The sequence below is a fragment of the Centrocercus urophasianus genome, unplaced genomic scaffold (assembly GCF_019232065.1).
Source record: "Centrocercus urophasianus isolate 14NV4802_14NV808 unplaced genomic scaffold, USGS_Curo_1.0 seq_13, whole genome shotgun sequence".
Lineage (NCBI taxonomy): Eukaryota > Metazoa > Chordata > Aves > Galliformes > Phasianidae > Centrocercus > Centrocercus urophasianus.
The window spans coordinates 43,901,034-43,922,794 of NW_024884475.1; the positions used below are offsets into that span (position 1 = coordinate 43,901,034).

The following is a 21,761-nucleotide window of genomic DNA, read 5'->3' on the forward strand; positions in this document are numbered from 1 at the left end:
TCCTGAGGCAAAAGAAGTCTGATAAATTCTGCTGCTGGTGAGGATGTTAGCATGGGATTTGTTTCTCCACATAGCAAAACGCAACTAGCAAGGGAGAAAGAGAAAGAACCTGACTGCACTTGACAACTGTGACACTATTTCCAGAGGCAGTGCAAATTACATCCTGGGTAAACCCTGTAATTTCAGTATTCATGCAGAAAAAAATCAGAGAGCGCTGTGTAGAAACTGGTCACGTCTAGAGCATTCTGCAGCATCTGCATTGGAAACCTTTTGCAGCAAGGTAGCTGCTAATAAGTTCTCAAACGGGAAAGGGCTAAATATAGCTTAAAATGGGTCAATTAAAAACAGCAAAAATAAAATAAAAATGAAGTCTTTTTCTTTAAAAAAAAAAAAAAAGGCAGTTAAGCTAAGTAAGATCTGTAACATAACTTGAATTTGTCTTCTATACTAATAGTTGACAGGAGATGTTAGGAATGCCCAAGGACAGAAAGTCAAATGAGAAAACAAGAAAGCTGACGTGGAAAGTACTGCCAATTTTCCTAAATGGCTGAGCAATACTTTGAGGCCATAAAAGGCTGTACAGTTTCATGGGACAGACGGAGAAGAGTTATGTGACTGATAGGGTAGATCATCATTTCTGTGTAGCATGTGCCATGTTGCAGTCTACCTGTTGTGAGTCATAATTTACCAGAAAGGCATGAACAAGCTGAGAGTAGCACATTAAGAACCTATGGTAAAGCAAGAATTTGGTGGGAACTTCCAGCTTGCTGAGTGCAATGAGGGTTTACCCAGCTGTTAGAGACTGCTTTAGTGTATGTCAGGAGTTGTTAATTATTGAGTGAAAAAGGTAGATTATTACTGCTAAATGCCAGGTCCACGTTCAGGACAAAACTGCTGCCAGCAGTAACAGCAGTTGTCCAGCTTTTGGTCTTGTCCAAATTTTCAAAGCTCATAAGAAGCTTTGCTTGTGCTGGGAGAGCTGATTGCTGAGAATGGTTTTCTGCTTTGCCTGGCACTTGATCTCAGAATGGCAGTGCCCACATCCTCAGAAACAGGAACCTTTCTTGTAGTAGTTGGTCAATAATTTGGTATCAAACCCTTCAGTACCGATTAGCTACACAATACACTTTCATCTTCTGTGTCAGGGACTGCCTCAGCAGTCACTTCAGGACCAGATTCCATCTGCTTGCAGCAGCATCGCTTTTACTAACCTGGAGGTGATGTCCCCAGTGCCTCCAGCTTGTCTTACATGATTCTATGGGTAGATTTCAGCAAGAGAATTTGCATGGACAGTAATACCTCTCATGGAACAGTAGTGGGCATAGGAAGCAGGGAATGTGGCTATAAAAGAAGCAGGGACTTGGTCTTAATTCGTTATCCTGAAATTTACATCAAGGATAAATCCATTTTCCTGTTGTGGAAACATTACAGTAAAGGTATACAGTTCTTCAGGAGCTGATAATTTACTAAAGATCTGTGAAAAAGAGAAGCTATGTGACGTGTTTGTTATAAATGTCATTGTGCCCATGTGAAATAACTAAAAACTTGGTGAGCAAGTGTGGCTTTGGACATCCTGTGCTTGGTATCTTGTGAAATTGGTGTGGGAACTTTCACTGGGATTTGCGCTAGCCATGTTCACAAAATGGTTTTTGCCAGAAGGAGAAAAGAAAACAGCCTGGATTCTGAGCAGGGATATTCCTACTACTGATGACAGTACAGACTGCTTACTGTAAATCTCCCAGATGTCTGTGAGGAAGAGTGGTGTGCTTTTGTAAAATTGTTGTGGTATTGTAGATGTGATGACAATGAGACTTGGACGAAGCAGTTTATAATTTATTGGACTAAGTGTTGTCAACGTACTTTGACTTTTGGCCATGAGTTTTAGGTCTGCAGTAGAAACAAAAAAAAACTTCAAAGATAAAATGAGTTGAGCATGTTTTTCTGGTTTTAATTAAGTATGTCCTATCTTAGTGACTGAGAGAACAGGGAACTGATACCTTTCTGCAGTGCTGGAGGAGGAAAGGTAGCAACTGCCTTATTTTAAGGGAGAGCAAGAGACAGATCACCTTGGGCCTGTGGATATGGACATTTAGACAAAGGAGAGGTATTCTCATGTTGCATAAAATCATCAGAAATAGACTGATGTTGGAGCCAGTGTATTTTCATGTATATTTCGTGCATTTTCATTTGAATGAATGCTGTTTTTCTGGATGCAAGTTATATGTAGAATATCTGCACTGGCTTTCAGTTAACCATTTTGATACTGTCTGTGATATTTTTCACACTGCCTCTGGTTTGTAGAAAAGTTATGCTGTACTGGAATATTTCAAAAACAATTTGAAGGAGCTAGGAGGGTACTTGAATTTACGGTGGAATTAAGGAGAAGCCTCAGTCTTCCAACAGACATCACTTATACACTTGAGGATGCAAGCAATTAAGAACATAGTGGTTTCTTGTGAAGAAACTTGGTCTGGCTAGGACCATGTGGGTGCTTATAGCTGTTTCTATTATCACAAGACTGTGTTGTCTGGGCAAGGTGAGCCAGATGATGTCTTTCACTTGAGATCCAGAATGTTTTATTTTTGGATTTTAGTGAAGAGTGAAAATAGGCTTTTGTACTGTAGATTGTTGGAATACAGCGTAGTGGAGTGTCAGCTGGAACATGGTTTATGCTTCATAGGTTGTTTGAGAAGTTTGTGTGTCTTGGAAAAATGCTTTTGAGCATGAAGGATGCGTTGAAGATGGTTTTTAAGAGATCTGGTAGCTGTTCAGATCACAAGCTGCCTAATAATAAACTGAATCACAGTATTATAGAATTGAGTTGGCGGGGACCCTTAGAGGCCATCTAGTCCAACTCCCCTGCAATTAACAGGGATGCCCATAGCTTGATCAGATTGCTCAGAGCCCAGTTCACCCTGACCTTGAATGTCATCAGGTATGGGGCTTCCAGCACCTCTCTGGACAACCTGTGCCAGTGCCTCATCACACTTAATGTACTTACTTAATGTAAAAAACTTCTTCCTTACATCCAGTGTAAATCCTTCTCCCTTTTAGTTTGAAACCACTATCCCTTATTCTTTCACAACAGACTCTGTTAAAGAGTCTGTCCCCTTTTTCTTATAGCCCCCATGTAGATATTGAAAGGCAACTATCAGGTCTACCCAGAGCCTTCTCCAGGCTGAACAGCCCAGTTCTCTCAGACTGTTCTCATAGGAGAGGTGTTCTGTCCCTTGGATCATTTTTGTTGCCCTCCTCTGGACGCTCTCTAACAGGTCCATGTCTCTTCTGTACTGAGGATACCAGATACGGACAGAGTACTCCAGATGAGGCCTCACCACAACACAGATGTGTGATTTTCCTAGAAGAAAAAGTATGTGCTTTCAGAGGAGAAATTAAGTGAACAGCGTATCGAGATATACCTAGAATCAACCTGGCCGCAAAAGGAGTGGTGGTGTAATATTGCCACTTTGCAGTGTTTTGTGAGTCAGAATGTTGTTTTCAGACTAGGAAGAGATTTTCAGAAGAATTTCAACAATTTGTCTTTGTACATGCTGGTATTTCATTCTGGGGGAGACTGAAATAGCAGTTACAAATATTAGTGATTAAAAGTATTAGCACTGCAGGGGAAGAGCAATTTTGAAGTATTTATAAGTGTCTTCAAAAAGCATCTTGGACATTAACCTAGAGTGTTCTTTTCTTTTTAAGCATGAAGGATGCTATGTATGTAGACAAGTGATTGCTTGCTCCTTCAAATGACTGAACTCTCACACAAAATCACTGGTAAACAGTGATCCAATTTATGGTTATCTGTATAAATTCATGAGCCTGAAATGAGTTTGATTTGCTGTTTTCTTTTTTCTTTTTTCTTTTTTTTTAATGGAGCCAGCAAAGACTCATTAAGTAGCTGAAATTACTCATGAGTTTTGATAAATTTATTGTCACATCTGGCTAAATTTTTTCTCCACTAAATTGTTTCACATTATTTAAAAGACAGTTTTAACACTCACTTTTACCTTAAAAATAAGGGATTTACCTTAAATGACAATTTAAAATGTCATAAACAGTTGCTGGGGAAGAGTTTATTTATTGTGTTTTACTTCTGCACAGCTGCCAGAGATACAATGGTAAACTTGGAAAAAAAATTTTGAGCTTATTATAAAATAACATTTTATAGCAGGACCCAGGGTTGAATTATGGTACTCGTTACCAAAATAAATCAGCTCTATAAATTCATAAATAATTTTGTAGGTGAGCAGAGTGTTTTAATACAGTTCATAGAGAAAGGAGCCCAGACTTTGTGATGTGTGTCCTGCCCATTATTGGAGATCTTGGCCTTGCCTTTCACAAGCAGCTTTCTCAGAGTAGTTCTCAGGCACTCGTTATTCTCTCTTACTCCTGCTCCCCTAAGCCACCTGTTTAGATAACACACTTATGCCCATGATTGAAGATTTTCTTAGGAAGGCTGGTAGGTTATTGGTGCTAACCTTGGTGTTTCAAAGGAAGGACTTCCTCTACAAGCACCAGAGAGAAGGCCCACATGTAGGACCTGTGATTTCATTGTGCTAAGACGCAGCACTAGCTGTTGGTGAACAAAAGCTTCTCTCCAGTGAGTAGGAAAAGGCATCAGTGTTATTAATTGACTCAGTGCAATGAAGTCCCATATTTATTTCTTAAGGTAGTTGGACACCTGTTTGATGGAAGGCGAGGAGAGAACTGCAGTTGAGATCCCAGTGTCTCAAAGTGAATACCACTGTACAAAGGATTATTGGGGTTTTTTTTTCTTCTTCTGTAGTTGAGGAAGAAGCTGTTGTGTTACATGGTGGACTGGGAATAGATTGTTCCCAAGCGCTTACAAAGGCGTTGCAGATTTTAAATTGGTGCTTTTGTATCTCCTGCCTTGCCTGAGAGAGAAAAACTCAGAAAAAGTGAGCAAACAGGACAGAAGCAGATTGGATGCAAGGAAGATGTTTTTTACGCAAAGGATGGTGAAGCACTGGCACAGTTGACCAGAGAGGTGGTGGATGCCCTGTCCTTGGAGACACTCAAGGTCAGGCTGGATGGGGCTATGAGCAACCCAATCTAACTGCAGATGTTTACTGCAAAGGAGTTGAGTTAGATGACCTTTAAGGGTCCCTTCCTACTCGAGTGATTCTCTGGTTCTATGATTGTCTTTTTTAAAGATGCTGGGTGATTAAGCAGTGTGAATTAGCTCAGACATTTGTCTGTTGAGATATATTTTCAATAAATGTCCTTAAATGATGGATGTGGAACAGTTAGCTATTCAAAGATACTGTTTTTAAACTCCTCTGACTTTCTGTTTCCATAAAACGTATTATTTTATGAACAGAATAAGGATATTTTTGTCTTTGCTTTCATGATGTCCCATTGTGATGAACCCAAAAGAGAATGAAAGCCACAAATCCACCATCATGTCTCACATTTCTCACTATCTCTATTAATCAATTGTTCCTTTTTGGGTACATATTTGGTGTGCTTCTGACGTAGGAGTAGTGTTACTGGGAATCACAGAGTGGAGAAGGAGAAGACATTTCAAAGTAGACATTACCAGCACTTTTTGGTGTGCTTGTAAATTTCTGTTGGCCTTGTTACTCAGCTTCTGATACTTGTGTGCTTTCTGCTTTGTACACAGTTAGTAGGATAATGTGAGTAAATATCTACAATACACAAGGATTAATAGGAAAAAACGTGATTTTGGAGAGTTGCTCTGGTGCTTCGGGTTGTCGTTGCTTGAACAACAAGAAGTGATTTAGTAGAGTTACCCTATGGGGAATGCAATGCTGTTTTTCTTGCTGCAGCAAAAACATTTAGTAAACCTTTCCACATTCTTGGGAAAAGGAATAATCAGGAATGGGATCTGAGGACTGTTTTAGTCTGAGAATATTTCAAACTTGCATTTATAAAATGCAGAAGCTGGAATTTGAGTCATCATATTTGGGCAACCGGAATAATTGGTTCAAACTCATAAGAGGTAAAAATTATCAAAATACGTGAAAGTTGTGCAAAATATTTTGAAACTTAAAAGGAGAATTTGAAAAGCCTATTTTTAAGAGACCACTTTGCAAACCAAAGCTGAATTTCTTCATGTACTCAATTTTTTTTAATTAAGCATGCATAACAATTTATTTTCTTTATGAAAAGGAAACGAGAAAGAAATTTTGAGAAATAGTCCTGTTTCCAGGCATGTAATTGGAACTGGATGATATGGTCTAAAGGAATGATTAAATTATTTGATTCCATTAGAAAATGTGATAAGGAAAAGACTAAATGAATTCCAAATAAAAACGGAGAATTGTTCATTAAGACACTTGGTGAACATGTCCTTAATCAGGAGTTTTAGAAGCCTTTCTGATGTTCCCACTACACTGAGCTGCTTTGCTTTGTCCTCCAGTTCTCACTGTACTTTTACTTAGAGTTAATTAATCTTTTATTTCTATCCCTTAAAAATAAAGGTTAGACTCCTAAGAAACTGGTTGTCAGAAGTACGGGTGCATGCTCTTCCTTGCCGATGTGGTTCCTTTCACTGGTTTCTTTCCTCTCACTAGACAATCTCTCCTTGTCCCAGAATTTTCTTCAAGGAAAGGAAAAATGGAAATAGCAGTCTTGAGGCTCAGGAATTTGCCGTAGGAAATGAAAGATTTCCTTTACAATGTATAACCCCTGTGTTTGTCATGATTGCAGTGCTGCATATGATGCCATCCTTGATAGAAATGTGGCCATTAAGAAGCTCAGCAGACCATTCCAGAACCAAACCCATGCCAAGCGTGCTTACAGAGAGCTGGTCCTCATGAAGTGTGTGAATCACAAAAATGTAAGTTTTATGCAGGGAGTCAGACTGGTGTTTCGGTTCGTTCAGAAGAAAACTCTTATTTTGGGGGTCTTTTTTAATTTAAAATTTAAAATTAAAAAAGAGAGAAAGAGAGAAATGAAAAGTAAACTGATCAAGGGCTGCTTTTTCACATAGGTGAGTGGTTTTCTTTCATGTACATCTGTGAAGACTGTGCCGAATGGGAGCCCTGATAGGAGAGTAGGGATGATGGAAGGAGAGAGAGCAGAGCATGTTTTTCTCTACTGTTTCTCTGGAAATAGGGAAGTGTTTGTTGGCGTTCTGGCTCGAACCACTTGTCACTGAGTATGAGACTCAAAGAGGTGTCTCTTGAGTTGGGATACCCATGCTCAGGTATCACATGTTGATCAGGACTTCACTTGTCACTTTAGCACCCTCTCCCCCATCTCTAGGCATTGATTTATCCCTCTGCTCTCAGTGTGTCCATGTGGGCTGTTATTGTGGATCGATCCTCAGTCAGTTTTTTAATTGAGCCCTCAACATTCAGAGGACTCCTTCACCCTGAGCATGTGGCTAGTTATCCATCATCACTAATCCTTCTCTTAGAAACAAATAACAATTTGTTGAACAACTTGAAGACATCTTGGAGATCTGAGGCATTTTATTTTGAATACTACTGACTTCTTACTGAGTCATGATGTGCTCAGGTGTTGGTATTAATCGAGAAGTGAAAAATAGATTTTATATTTCAGTATGTGCTTCAAAATGAGTTTGACTGCTTTATCTTTATCACTTCTATTCCTCCTTTTGCTTTGCTCTGTCTTTCAGATTATCAGTTTATTAAATGTCTTCACGCCACAGAAATCTCTGGAGGAGTTCCAGGATGTGTAAGTAATACGGGAAGTAATTAAACCAAAGCTTTTGAGATGCAGTGTTCTAGTGTACCATGAATGCAATAACTCAGCAGAACACTTAGCAGGTTATGAGCCTCTCTGAAAAATGTCCATGAGTAGTCTGCACTGTGATCGGACAGCTATCTGCATTCCTGTGTTCAAGGTATCTGTAAGGTGCCAATACTGGGTTTCTGATGTGCTAGAAGTGTGCAGCAATTTACTCCAAAATAATTTCCTGTAAGAGAGATTGATGCGGAACATCCTTCATGTTTGCGTTGTAATAGCCTCTGACTGCCTTTAATTGCTTGCCTGGGTAACTCATACTCAGTGGAGAGGACAACTGCATCTCTGCTGGGCATACTCCAATTGCAAAAGCTCTGCTGTGCAGAGTATGAAGCTGCACCAAATGGAACTACAAACAGTGCAGTGTAGCTCTATTCCTTTTAGCTTTCAGTCTTACCCATATCTTGTATGCGTGGTATGGAAACATATTCCTATTCTGTACTCGGATATTCAGTTGTGATGAGACAAATAGTTGTCAGAGTTGGGCAAGGATGGTTTTAGTATTAGTATATGAATGTTCTGCATTGTATTGTTCCTGCAGACATATGCAGAGCACAGGAGGTAACCAGTGCTGGAGAGAAGATGAGGCGTGCATTTCACGTAGAAACAGAAAACTGATGTTCTCCCCAAAGTTTGCTGTCATGTGGCAATGAGGATTAAGTGGCGCACAGAAGTTGAGCAATTTGTGATCACATAAGCTGTGCTTCTGAGATGTCTGCCGATGTGTTGAACCTTATAACTTCCTTCTGAAGGGGAGTGGGTTCAGGTTTTGCTGAGGTTGTCAATGAAGTTTATTTGCTAGAAGCTCAGGACCAATAATTGAGTTAAGCCATGTAGTCTTAGGAGGAGTCTGGAGATATTTCATATGTGAATGCATGTTGGAGCTGCTCACACTGCACTTGGTTTCTGCATGTGCTGTGGGAGCCATTACTGAAGGCCAAGCGGTCATGACATGGGACGCTTGTGACTTCTCTGACATTGTTAGTTACTGGAGGCAATGCTGTGGTTCTTCTCAACACAGCTGATAACCTTCCTGGCTTTGCTATTCCATTCAGTTACCTGGTGATGGAGCTGATGGATGCCAACCTGTGCCAGGTGATTCAGATGGAGCTAGACCATGAGCGAATGTCCTACCTGCTGTACCAAATGCTCTGCGGCATCAAGCACCTGCACTCTGCAGGAATTATTCACAGGGTAAGGAGACTCCAGTTTGCAACTCAGTGTGGCAAATGCCATCCTTGTGGAGACTTTGGAAACCTGTTGAGTTTCTTGTGTGTCTAAGCCCTACCCCAGTAAAATCACTGTGCATTTACCAATCACATCCCATCCCATTCACAGAGTTGCTTCATGTCTGTTTTAGAACTGTCCTTAGGAAATGTGCTTATCAAAAATAATGATAATAATCACCAATATGCACTGGAAATCACCAAAGCGATTATGATCTCTGAAATGTCTACAGAAATGTTATTGCTCCTTAAAATGTGGCTGTGAGTGTGGGAGATAGCAGTGTGATCCTTAACAACAGAAGATCAGTTTGTGTGACTGGGAGTATATGAGGCAGTGCTGAATGGATTATAAACATCCCTATTCTTTATTACAGTGGTCTGGTTCTAATTTTGTATTTCCAGATGAAAAAAAATAAAATATGTCCCTTTCCTTATGAATGGAAGAGCATAGGGCTACTGAAATGGTTCACAAGAGGAATGTTGCCTTATAGTAAGCAAAGGTTTTATTTCTTGCTATGTTGTATGTACGTAAGAAGATGTGGATATGGTTTCAAGATAATTTCTGAGAAAGGATGAGTTGAATTCTTATTAAAACAAATGAAGCAGTAAACCATCTCCACATAAGACAGATGGAATATCTCTGTGAGGCTGACAGCATTAAAAAAAAAAAAAAAAAAACCACAAAATAATACTTTAATACTCATCTGAACTTCTCAAGCAGCCCAATGAAGTTATTTCACACCAGTACAGCCCCAGGGTATGCCAAATGGACAACACTTTTTGCAAGATATTGCAGAGAAACAGGCACAGAGTTTTTGCTACATGCTTGTGAGTGATTTCTGATAGAAACCACTGATCAGTGCAAGAGTATTTTAAGGGTGACCTGAAAAATCAGTGTCAATCCCTGCCGTAGCTATGGCTTTATGCACTCTTTTCACTCTTTTACAATCTTTTGCAGGATTTAAAACCAAGTAACATTGTGGTAAAATCTGACTGCACGCTGAAGATTTTGGATTTTGGGCTGGCCAGGACTGCGGGCACCAGCTTCATGATGACTCCGTACGTGGTGACACGGTACTACAGAGCTCCGGAGGTCATCCTGGGAATGGGCTACAAGGAGAACGGTAGGGCTGCATGTCGGAGCACACAGGTGTGAGGTGGATCTGTGGCTGTAGGGGCACCAGGAGGAGAAACAGAAAATGTATCAGGAAAAGACATCATGAATATAAAAGGCAGGTGATGGGGAGGAGGTTCTTGTTCTTGGGTCTGCAGGAATCTACTGTTTTGGGGGTGTAATAGTGGATGGAGTTATCAGTGTGGGAATAATGGGAAACCGTTCTTAGTTATTGTTGAGCTAATCAAACACAAAGAGCCCTTTCCAAGCACCAGGTGTTTTGCTTCTGTGGCTATGAAGGTGCAAACTCCTGGGACTAATGCGCAAGGGATTTGGGGCTGGGTCTCTGCATTGTTTGAGGAAGGAAGAAGCTGAAGTAGAGAATCCTGGCCCTTCTCTGATTCCTCCAAACCTGGGAGTATATCTAAATTTCAAAACCAATTTCTATCTTTATGATAGATTTAACTGAAGTTGCAGATTTTGCTGACTGAATTAATGTGGCTGAGATCTAGGTGTAAATTCTGTAGTTTGAGTCTCTTCTTAACAGAAAATAGAGTTGGAGAGGAGAAAGGGAAAAAAAAAACCTGAAGTTTAAAATAAAGAGAAATCATTCATCTATATTTGCATCCAGATGTAATTTCTATCCTGATGTGAGTGGTGCTTTGCTCTGAAGAGTCCAAGAGGGAATTAGGGAACTCTTGGTCCCTGGAAACGTTGGGAAGAGCAGGGAGGGTGCACATGCTACGGAGGAACAAGTATGGACAATGTACATTTTGCAAGGAATGAAGGGGAGACTTTAAACATTATTCTCATTTTACACCTAAACTCAGAGTGCCAGATAGACTGAGCAGGGAAGCAAGGAATAAAGCATGCAGTGGAGAAAAGTGCCCGGTCTCAGGTTCTGTCCTCAGAAGCTGCCACTCCTCTGTTTGACAGAGACTTATCAGAGACAGAGGTCTTTGCATTAATTGTTTGTGATGACTGTGAGTTCACAGTGAAGATTTTAATGTGAAAATCAAGAAAGTAGACAGCTATTGAGTAGATTCTAACAGTACAGAAAAATATTTATAAAGAGAGAAATATTTCTTGAAGGACTTTTATGAGCATCACTATTGACTTGACCTGGGCTCGGCATGCTTTACAGCTCCTTACGCCAAATACTCACTTGTTTTTTCTTTCAAAAAGTAGTAAATAAGTCTTTGTTGTTGTAATCGTCCCTGAGAGGGCAGAGAATGCACTCAGTTCTCAAAATGACAATAAGAAAATCTCAGGGACATTTTTGTGATGAAGTGTAGAGCTGGGAAAATTCTGTGAGTTGTTGCCATATCTCCCAGGGAAGGAACAGAAGGGCTGCTCTCTGCTCCCTGCTCCTGTGCTGCCACATTACTGAAGCTCCCCTCCTTTTTTCCCCTTTCTATGCCCATTGCCTGTATAAGGACTCTTCACTGCTTTCATTTTCTCTCTGCACTGGGTTGGCTAGAGATGTACCATTAACACTGGTTTGCTATGCTTCCTGGGGAAGCTCCCAGAGCCATCACTGTGAAGAAAACTGCTGCAGCCTCAGGCATGCCCCTGCTTGTCCTGTGCCCCATACCCTGTACCCTCCTTCCCAAATGGAACGTTTCACCTTTATTTTGTTTGACCAAGAGATGAGTTGTTTGTTTCCTTGGTTTGTTTTGGACTACTTTTGAAGGTTAAAAAGGGAGAAGAAAAATAAGAGAAAGTGACCTTGGATATAAAAAATGGCCACAAAGTGAGAATGTAAAGCAGTTTTTAAGGCAGCTTTTCCCCCTAATGCTGAATCTGGATTTTTTCTTTCTAAGCACACTGTGCCATCCTGTAGTTGACATTTTTTTTCTTACAAGACTTGAAGGGGAGAAAAAAAACACTCAATTCAAGCATATAATGTGACTGTGTTCATTACCCTAATGCCTGAATGTAGGATCAGGAGGAGAAGAAACAGTCTTGTGGGTGCTTGACTCACAAAACAATGATCTATTTTAGCATTTATTTTGAGTACCAATGGAGTAAAGGAAGGTTGCAGACCAGTCTTATGCTCTGGTTCTTTCCAGTTGTTATGTAGGCACTGACAGGCACGTGCTGATATGGATAGAATGTGGGTTCAGATCCTCAAGCAACAGTTGTAGATAGCCCCTAAGTGTGGTACTTATCCACATGGCCTTTGCTTCCAGGAGTAGTTCCATTGGGAACCTCCTATGAGCTGCCACAGGATGGAGTCCACAGACTCTGCAGCTGCACATGGCCTTTGCTCGGACAATCACTGCCTGGGCTGTTGGCTTTGCTTTTTCATTTCAAAACAGATTGAGTTTTTTTCACTGTAAACTCAGCATACGCCATGATTTGGTGCAGTTGTTACTGGCTAATATTGAGCCTTTTTCCAACAGTATTGCTTTTGATTTTCTTGCACCATTGTGGCTCACTACCACCGAGCCAACTGACACAGCTTGTACTTATGTGTTTGAGCTTCTGTGAGATGTGGGGAAAGAAAAAACTAAAGACAAAATGACTGGTACTGCTCTGCTCACCCTGCTCTTTGTCCCCTGCTTTAGGAGTGAAATGTCATAGTTAACTTTGCTTTTTTTCCTCCTTCTCCACCTCCTGTCTCTGCTGTCCTAGTGGATATATGGTCTGTGGGATGCATTATGGGAGAAATGGTTCGCCACAAAATCCTCTTTCCAGGAAGGGATTGTATCCTTGTGCTATGTGCTGCAGCTTCACCCATCATTTGTTCCTCTCCTTCACCCACCCCCTTTGCTATGTAACAAATGTACCAGGATTACAAAGATAGCAGCAAGAAATTGAATCCCAGCGGTATGAGTGAACAGAAATAACGCACTGCTGATATGGACAACATAAAAAATGAAAAACAAATGCACAGAATATTTCAGCCAAAGAAATTATTTTAATGGCTGTAATCATTTCACTTTATGTAATTCTTATGTGATACTTATAAGCAACATAGGAAACAAGCATTATGATTGCAAATTGGATAGCTTTGCTTGTTATTCTTCAAAGGAAAAATATGGAAAAAAAGATCCTATTTTGTCCCTTCTGGTTCCTATAACTCTGTTTTTCTGCTTCAGTGATTTGGAAACAATGACATTGTAGCATTTGTGGTGACATCATGATCTTTTGCTTGCTAATGCATCATGGATTTGGGTTCATATCAATGCTGTATGGGCTCCCAGTTGGGTCAATACAACATTTTTTTCCTTAAAACAAGAAGAAAAATTTGAATCACACAGTTTAAGTGTCTGTATCTCCAGTGTGGTTTCCAAGTGGAAAAGAAATAAGGTGCTTAGTGTGAAAATGAATTTTCCCTTACTCGCATGTTGTCTGTCTTGTAGATTAAACTGCATTTCCTTCCCATCTTGTTCTTCTCATCTGGGGCAATATTATTTTTACCACTTTTAGGGTGGTGAAAGCAATATTAGGAAATGAACACAAAGACGAGGTGCGTACTGAGCCTTCAGTTTAGCACAAGTTCAGCCAGGCAACCCACCTGCATGGCTGGAAAGGCAGGGAGTGCACAGCTGGCCCATCAGAATAACATCCACCAACATGACGTGTTTTTTACACATTCAAAACCAAAGCAATTCCTTTCAGCAAACTGACAGAAAGGCTTTCTAAAGATCTGTGCTCACAGAGACTAGCAATTGGGATGGAGAAAATCCCGCTTTGTACAAATACAGTCATGGAGATAGTTAATTAATTATTTATTTATTGCTGGTTCTCCATTGATTTCTGTAGTGTTGGACAATGAGGTGCTGCTTGGCTCTGAAAAAATTCAGATCTCTAAACGCCATGTTCTTTTCCTCTATTTTTTTTTGTTTTAAACATTCAATGAGAAACTACTTGGTGTAATAGATGTGAGTTTCAGCTTTCAACACTGAGGACACTTCTGTTTGAGGTATTTGGAGATGTTTTGATCATTTTTTAGTTTATTAAGTAAGCAACCAAATTACAGGGGAAAAAGAAAAGGTATTTCAGTTTAAAATGTAGCACCATGGTTAGCGGATGGCTCTCCTTTACAACAAGAAAAGATACTGGGTCCTGCCCATTTCTAGAGGCAAAATATAATAAGTCATGTAATTCAAACCACGTAGTTTTGAAAAAGATCATGAGAACATGGGAATTGTTATATTTCTTTCTGACTCTGAGAGAAATCTGTTATTACAGTGCCTTATTTGGGGATAGCATCAGAATACTGACAGAGCTCTTGAACAAATCCAGAAAGCGTTGTGTGAATTTGGTGACAGAACAACATTGCATATCACTGAAATTCCATCCTTGGAAATGTTGTGTGTCTGGGCTAGGCCATACCTGCTACTGTGTGTTATCAGTGGCTTTTTTTTTTCAGATGATTTGGAATAAAAAGAATGGGGGGATAAGAAAAGAAAGGAATCTGAGGTCCTTTATCTACAGAACCTGGTAGGACACTTGAGCCAGAGCAGGGCAGAGGATTGGCCATTCTAATGCTGTCAGTTTGCAGTGAGCCCACTGCTGTTCAAAAAATCAGAATATCTTCCATCCATGTGGAGTGTAGCAGCAGGAAATCACACAGAAAATCCCTATATTTCTTTTTAGTTGCCCAAGTCAGGGAGGTTTCTTTGTCTGACACTGTCAAAAATGCCGCTTTCAGTTTGTTTGTAGATGGATTTACAGATCAAAGAGTTGCTGGCAAATCCTAGTAAGCCTTTGTAGTCAGCTGTTCGCTGGATACTTCATTCTTGCCTCAGTTACTTGGGTATTAGTGGGAACAACTGAAAGCTGCCCAGCTCTGAGTGCTACAGAAGTACAAGAGGTTTTGAAAGCTTCAGGACTTGGCTGACAGCTGTATCCAGCTCTCATTGATAATAACTTCCAAATCTCAGAGAATTGCATGTTATGGATTGGAAATGTATTTGTGTATTTTTTTTAAAGGTAAGACAGAACTCAAAACAGTCTGAATACTTTTGTGTGAGATAACTGTATTAGGATCAAAGCTGCTGAAGCCACAGCAATGTTCCAGTTCCCCATGTAACTCAGTGAGAAAGAAACCAGGGTAATAGCATTTATTTTCAGTAGAAAAGAGGCATGGAAAGGTTCATGCTCCAGTAAGTTTATATGAGAGCACTTAATGAAATCAAATCTGAAATACTTCTTTGGCCATAGAAATACATTGCAATAGCATCCCAGTGTCTTAAGTTTGGCTTGGTTTATGATCTGTTTGATGTGGGATCAGAACCAGGTACTGGCCAAGAGGTTCCATACAGTGGAAATATTTCCATGTGCTTTGTGGTGTGCACTTCCTTGAGCTGGCTGTGCCAGGGAGGTATGTGGTGTCCCTGGAATATTTCTGTATGTATGCTATGTATGTTGTGAAGCATACATACACACTCAGGCAGACTGATTAAAAAAGATTGTGTTTGGGCACTAATTTCAAGAGAGCTTTGTGCAGTGAGCTGACTCACAGAGATTTTTAAAAAGATTACAGTAATAATTAAAAATCTCCCACTCTTGGTAATCCATGTCACAGGTGTTCTGATGCAGAAGGGACCTCTCACCAAGTGCTGCCCAAATCTAAATCATTTCACTTCAAAGACTTGGGTAGATTTAACTCATTGCCACTCGATTTTGGATGATCCTAAAGCATCAAGGCAAAGAATTGTTGAGACTGTGCCTAGAGCTGTGCACGTATCCATGTGACAGCAAACATCAGTGTGCATTTCTTTGTATTTCAGTGATATTAAAGGATATTTAAGGGTATTCCACGGTTTTGGTGAACAATCACCAATCTTTGAGAATATCTTGCATTTGGAAAAAAAAAAAAAATTTAAACCAAGGTAAATTCTAATGGAATTGTGTGAAAATGCTCTTCAGGTGTTTGTTTTTCTGATGTTTGCACTACTGAAATATCTTATGCTCCATCTGAGTTTGTGTTGGACTTAGTGGAACAGAGGACTGAAACTAGTGGAGCACATTATAGTGCTCTCAAATCCTTCACAGGTTTCTGACCACTGCTGCTGGACATGGGCTGTAACGAGCCCCTGACTTTCAGCTCACTGCTTCTCTTGAACATGCAGTGATACTTCAATTCTGATCTGATTTGTTGGCTCAGAAGAGCAGCGGGGGGAAGGCAAAGAAGAAGGCACCAATCATTCTCTTCAGTCATCAGATATATTCAGATGTTTATCTTCACTGCTTCTTATTTGGCAGTTTTAGAAAGTTTCCTTGCCAAAACCTGAGGAGCAGAGTTGGAAGAATAATCTCTGCCTCACAGCATTTTCAGTTCAGTAGGCAGCCAGTGGAACTTCTTGGCCACAGCATAGAGCAGTGATGTCCCAAGGCAACCTCTGGCAATAGAAAGGGGGTTAACAACAGCTGAACAAACAACTGCTTGCTCAATCTTCCCCTAATACTTTGCATGCTATCCAGCTTGTGATGAAAGCAACAACAATTTGCATCTCTGGGTTTGCTTATTGCTTCCCAACAAGTAGCCTTCTGTTCATTTCTCTATTTAACTATTTATTTGTTTTGGAGAGATTCAGCTTCTCATATGCTAAACAAAGCAGCAGATAACCTTTAGACCCAGCATGGAACATTTTCCTCAGGTTTGAACATTAGCATTCAGAACCCAATCCTTTTTTAGCTGTTGCTTGGTGTAACGTTGCAGGAATACATCTAACCCAGCAGCATGATGCTTTCCTTTCTCTCCCCCAGCTTCTGGTCCTGAGAGAGCAGGCTGTCTCTTTTCATGCTTCCATGCCCTATGGTTAATCATAGAGCAAGGACAGCAGAGGTAATGTGGTTTTATGGCGTCAGTACTGGGAAAAGCACCACCTTAGTTCCATGCTGGATGTGAAGAGTGTTATTTCCATACCATGTTCCAGTTTAGATAGTGGCAAGCTGTGTTTAACCCAGTTGAACTGCTTTTCTTTGTAACAGGTGAATAGTTCCCTGATTTGCTCTGGAATTCAGTGCAGAAGGTACAGCTCAGTGCTGTTGTGTCTCCACTGCGCCATTGAGAAATGGGTGTTCCCTGTCACATAGAACAAAAATCAGGAGATTTCTGAACCTCCTGTGCACTGCTGGCATCATGGAGTGCTGATGGGAGGGGGCCAGCAGGCTGCAAGGGAGCACTGTGGAAGTCCAGTGCTCTCCACAACTTCTTTTCACACCCCTGAGTAATAGGTGAATGTGTCTTCGTGGGATCCAGGCTGCTTTTGTGGCTTCTGTCTGTTCAGCTTCAGGAAACACGAACATATCTCTGTAGCTGAAATGAGAAAGGAAAAGCAGTTTGCATCTCCTCGCTGAATGCAAAGAGCAGCATTCACCTGCTGTGAGAAGCGGAATGAACCTGGATAACATATGCAAATGGAAGTGTTAGAAGAGAAAAAATATACCAATTGGTGAATTTGAATTATAAAGGGTTCCTATGACATAGTAAGCAGCTGTAGATCTCATTCAGGTTGTTGGGGTTTTTTTTTGTTGGTTTCGTTTGGTTTGGTTTTTGTATTTAATATTACTGTATTTCTACCATATTGGGGTAAGGAAAGCTGTTTGAGTGAATCTCTCCTGGACCTGCTGTGCTGCTACAGCCCACGCATGCGTGAGTGGAACATCTCCGTAGGGCAGCTCCTATGCCACGTGCGGTCAGATACGTCTCTCACTGATTTGTCGTTGTGTTCCTGTTTGCTTGTTTACCTCCATTTCATTTCTGTTTTCAGTCGACATGTGGTCAGTAGGGTGCATCATGGGAGAAATGGTTAAAGGTGCAGTGTTGTTTCCTGGCACCGATCGTATCCTTCCTCTCGGCCACTTGGCTTAGTGGGCACCCAACGCTTCCCCTCCAGTCCCACATACAGGGCTGCTGTAACACACACTATGCTGCATCCAAGCAGCGAGGCTCAGTCTCGCATCCAAATCCTTGAAGCCCAAATGTCTGTAAGCCATCACCTCACAGCCTTACACACAGCAAGCTTGTTTCTGGTTGTGCTGTGTTATCAAAGGCTGGACGTCATGAGTTTTTCCTGCCCCTGTAACTGAGAGTCCTTAAGTTCAGGCTGTGATGCAGTGGGCATAAGTTGCTGCTTATCCCAGAATGATGGGAGAGAAGCTCTGCAGTCAGTAGGCAGACAGGAGTAACTCAGGCCTGATTTCTGGTGTTGTGTAAGTGGTGCTGGGGTAGCAGAGAAGGAAATGGCCACAGGTTAGGGATTTTCACTGACAGAGTATATGTGCATAGTGTTAGACACATACTAATTCAATGTAGCGCTCCATTTGTGGCCTCACTCATGCTTTAAAGGGTACAATATTTTCATTAAAATGTGAAAAAGGAATATCTGAGGAGCACAAAATCATTGAGAGTAGGAAATGGCAGTAATAATATTTTCATGACCTCATCTAATAATGTTCTGCTTTGAGTTTTGCACCAATTGGCAACTGGAAGGACTGTTGGACTGAAAGGAATGCCAGAACTCCTGTGAGTTTCATGTGATCAGAAGTGCATCTCATGCCAGAACACCTCTCATTTCCCAACGCCCTTGGAACTTGCTAGCACTGTTAGTGTTCCAGGAGGGTCTTGCCCAGGTTGTGCCACTGTGTTTTCTGTGACTGGACAGGTAATAATTGCAGTACGCGTTGAGTGCAGCTCAGTGCTGCAGTTTGAACTACTTTAGAGCTTTGGACTGAAGTGTTGTAGGATTCCATGTGAGAAATATGCAAATAACCACAACAGAAATTCATTGAATCATGGAATGGTTTGGGTTGGAAGGGACCTTTAAGATCATCTTGTTCCAACCTCCTGCTATAGGCAGGGACGCATTCCTCTTAGACCAGGTTGCTCACAGCCCCATCCAGCCTGGCCTTGAATGCTTCTAGGGAGTGTGCATCCACAACCACACTGGGCAACATGTTTCACTGCCTCACCATCCTCACAGCAAATGATTTCTTGCTAACATCTAGTCTAAATCCACCCTCTTCCAGTTTAAAACCATTTCCCCTTGTCCTGTCCCTATCTGCCCTTAGAAAAAGTCCCTCTCCAGCTTTCCTGTAGGCCTCCTTCAGGTAGTAGAAGGCTGATTTAAGGTCCCCCCAGAGCCTTCTGTTCTCTAGGCTGAAGAGCCCCAGCTCTCTCAGCCTGTCCTCACAGGGGAGGTTCTCCAGCCCTCTGATCACCTTCGTAGCTCTCCTCTGGACCTGCTCAAACAGCTCCATGTCCTTCTTGTATTGGGAACCCCAGAACTGGGAACAGTGTACTCCAGTGCTCTCTCTTTCATGACAGCAGAGTAGTGGGGCAGAATCACCTCCCTTGATCTGCTGGTCACACGTTTTGAGTCACTGCTATCAATGAGGATATGGTTGGCATTCTGGGCTGCAAGCATACACTGCTGACTCACGTTAAGTCTTTCATCAACTGACACTCCCAAATCCTTCTCTTGAAGAGTGGTGTCAAGCTATTCTCCACCTGACCTATACCTGTGCTTGGGATTGCCCCAATCCAGGTGTAGGACCTTGCACCTGTGGCCTCGATGAACTTCACAATGTTGGCAAATTGGCTGTGTCCTACACAGTGCTTTAAAATTGCTTGCTTTCATGCAGCTGCAGAATTATTCAGAAGAACTCACAAAAAGCCTCCATAATTAAACCATTACGGAGTGTTTCTTATTGAAGCAACCCAGTCTGAAATCAGCACAAGCAGCTGCTGATACATTTGGGATTGTTCTGTAAATGGGCTGATGTTCTTCATTTGTGCTTAGAACACGCTGCTGAATTCGCACTGTGCTTTACGCTTTGCTCTGCTTTTCTCTATGTTCCACCAGCATCTGTTCAGCACCATAGGAAGAGGGCTGCTGCCACCACCAGTCAGCCAGCAGGGTGCCAGGGCCATGGTGCATCATGACTGCATGCAACATCACTGGCATCTCTGCAGTAGTGTGGTTACAAATGCTGACAGCAAAATTGTTTGCCTTCTCCCAGCAGTTAAGTGTTATAGAGCATTCCGCATCATTTCTGTTTCATGATCAAAATGGTCCATGCAGCTGAATGAAAACACATAATGACACGCAGAGATCTCAGGTGGTTGTGGAAGATTCACAAGCAGAAAATATTATGGTGTTAAAGCAGAATGGAGTGCTTGGTTCAGGTATGGCTCTGCTCCACTCATGGAGTATCTTTGAATTCCCTGAATTCAATTTGGATGGTGGAGCTGAGAGCAGAACTCAGTTGCTGTTCTTCTTTGAGACTCCAGTTCTGAGGAAATGCTTTGCAATGCCAGAAGTCCCTTAGGCCTTGCCTGAACCCTGGAAATATAAGATTTCTCCACTACTTCTGCTGCATGGACGTGATGGAGTTTAACATGACTTAAAGCTCCTTTCTCCCTTCTTTCACAATATTTCAAGATTGAGAGCTACTGCTTAGTTTTGCTTACAGACAAACTGTTCTCAGGAAGCTAGATCATGCTTTTGCCTCAAGCAAGGAGAGAAGGGCAGCATGATTGATTGTGTTGCCTTGGGAGCAGCATGGGAAGCTGCTGGGCCTGAAAGTGGACACCTATTCCATACGTTTTGCTCAGAGCTGTGTGTTTTTCTTCCCTCAGCACTACATGAATTACCTGAGAGTTAAGGAGTTGTCTTGGGTCCTTTGTATCTGGTGAGCTGTGTATCTGATGAGGCATACTGAGGTGTGTGTGTTTTTTTTACCTGCTGAATGCATATGGGGCACGTAAGGAAGAATGTGCTTTAAATTGAATAGTTTACAGGGAGATACAAACCACTCAGTAAAGAGATGTAAAATTCATGTGATGTGATGAACAAATGCCAGAGGTGGCCACACAAGATGTCACTTACAGAGTCTCATGCTACAACTGCAGTCTGTTTGTTGCACATCATATTGATTTTCACAGTGTTCGTACTGCTCCTTCTCAGTGAGGGACACCATCACCATGCATCCATCACAAGAACAGAAGTGTGTCACATCCATGATAGGAACTTGGGCACAGCCTGGATAAGTACAAGTAGATGCTGCAGTGATGAGAAGTCCATGAGGGAAGTGGTAAGATTTATCCAAGAGAAAGATTCAGTCCTATGCTGTAACATCTGGTCTGTCCACTCAGCATTGCAGCTTTCTGCTGCATAAGCAAAGATGCTCTGCAACTGAATGAAGTTGCTAGCTAAAAAATAAAAATACAGTAGAAAATTTTAACTAAGGCACTGTCGTACATCTCCATCTTAAGGGTTGGTGGCAGCTGCACAGCCATCACCACTGTCTTCTAACAGATGATCAGTGGTCATTTTTTGAAATCGCTTTTGTATGTGATAAGTGTGGTTTTTATATTCACACATTCTACAATACCACATATACTGTCACTGCTTATGTGGCAAAATATTTTTGTGGTTTAGTTTTTCCAAATGCCCCCTTCTTCTCAAAGCAATCCCCTTGTCACAGAAAATATCCCACATTTTCGTCTTGTCAAATGTTACCATTTTGTATTTCTTCCATGTTTATTGTAAATTGTGCTGACATCAGTATGTAAACTATGGTACCATGAGGAAAAATAAACTTGTCTTGCACAGATGACTTCTGCAGCAGTGTGGGTTGGGTGTTTTTCTGAATGGGGGGGAGAGAGAAAGAGAGATCTAATGTCAAAACTGGGCTTG

The 21,761-nt window shown here is 41.3% G+C and overlaps 1 protein-coding gene across 4 annotated transcripts in view; it reads left to right on the forward strand.

The window, feature by feature from the left end:
• Positions 1-21,761, forward strand: part of MAPK10 (mitogen-activated protein kinase 10) — an 89,462-nt gene that overhangs the window by 60,627 nt on the left and 7,074 nt on the right. For 2 of the 4 annotated variants that reach the window (XM_042812046.1, XM_042812048.1), the window contains 5 exons: positions 6,700-6,829; positions 7,634-7,692; positions 8,817-8,955; positions 9,946-10,111; positions 17,832-17,903. In XM_042812046.1, the coding sequence (XP_042667980.1) occupies positions 6,700-6,829; positions 7,634-7,692; positions 8,817-8,955; positions 9,946-10,111; positions 17,832-17,903 (566 nt within the window). Of the gene's footprint in view, positions 1-6,699; positions 6,830-7,633; positions 7,693-8,816; positions 8,956-9,945; positions 10,112-12,738; positions 12,811-17,831; positions 17,904-21,761 lie in introns of all 4 variants that reach the window. The other 2 variants (XM_042812047.1, XM_042812049.1) reach the window with 2 other exon arrangements.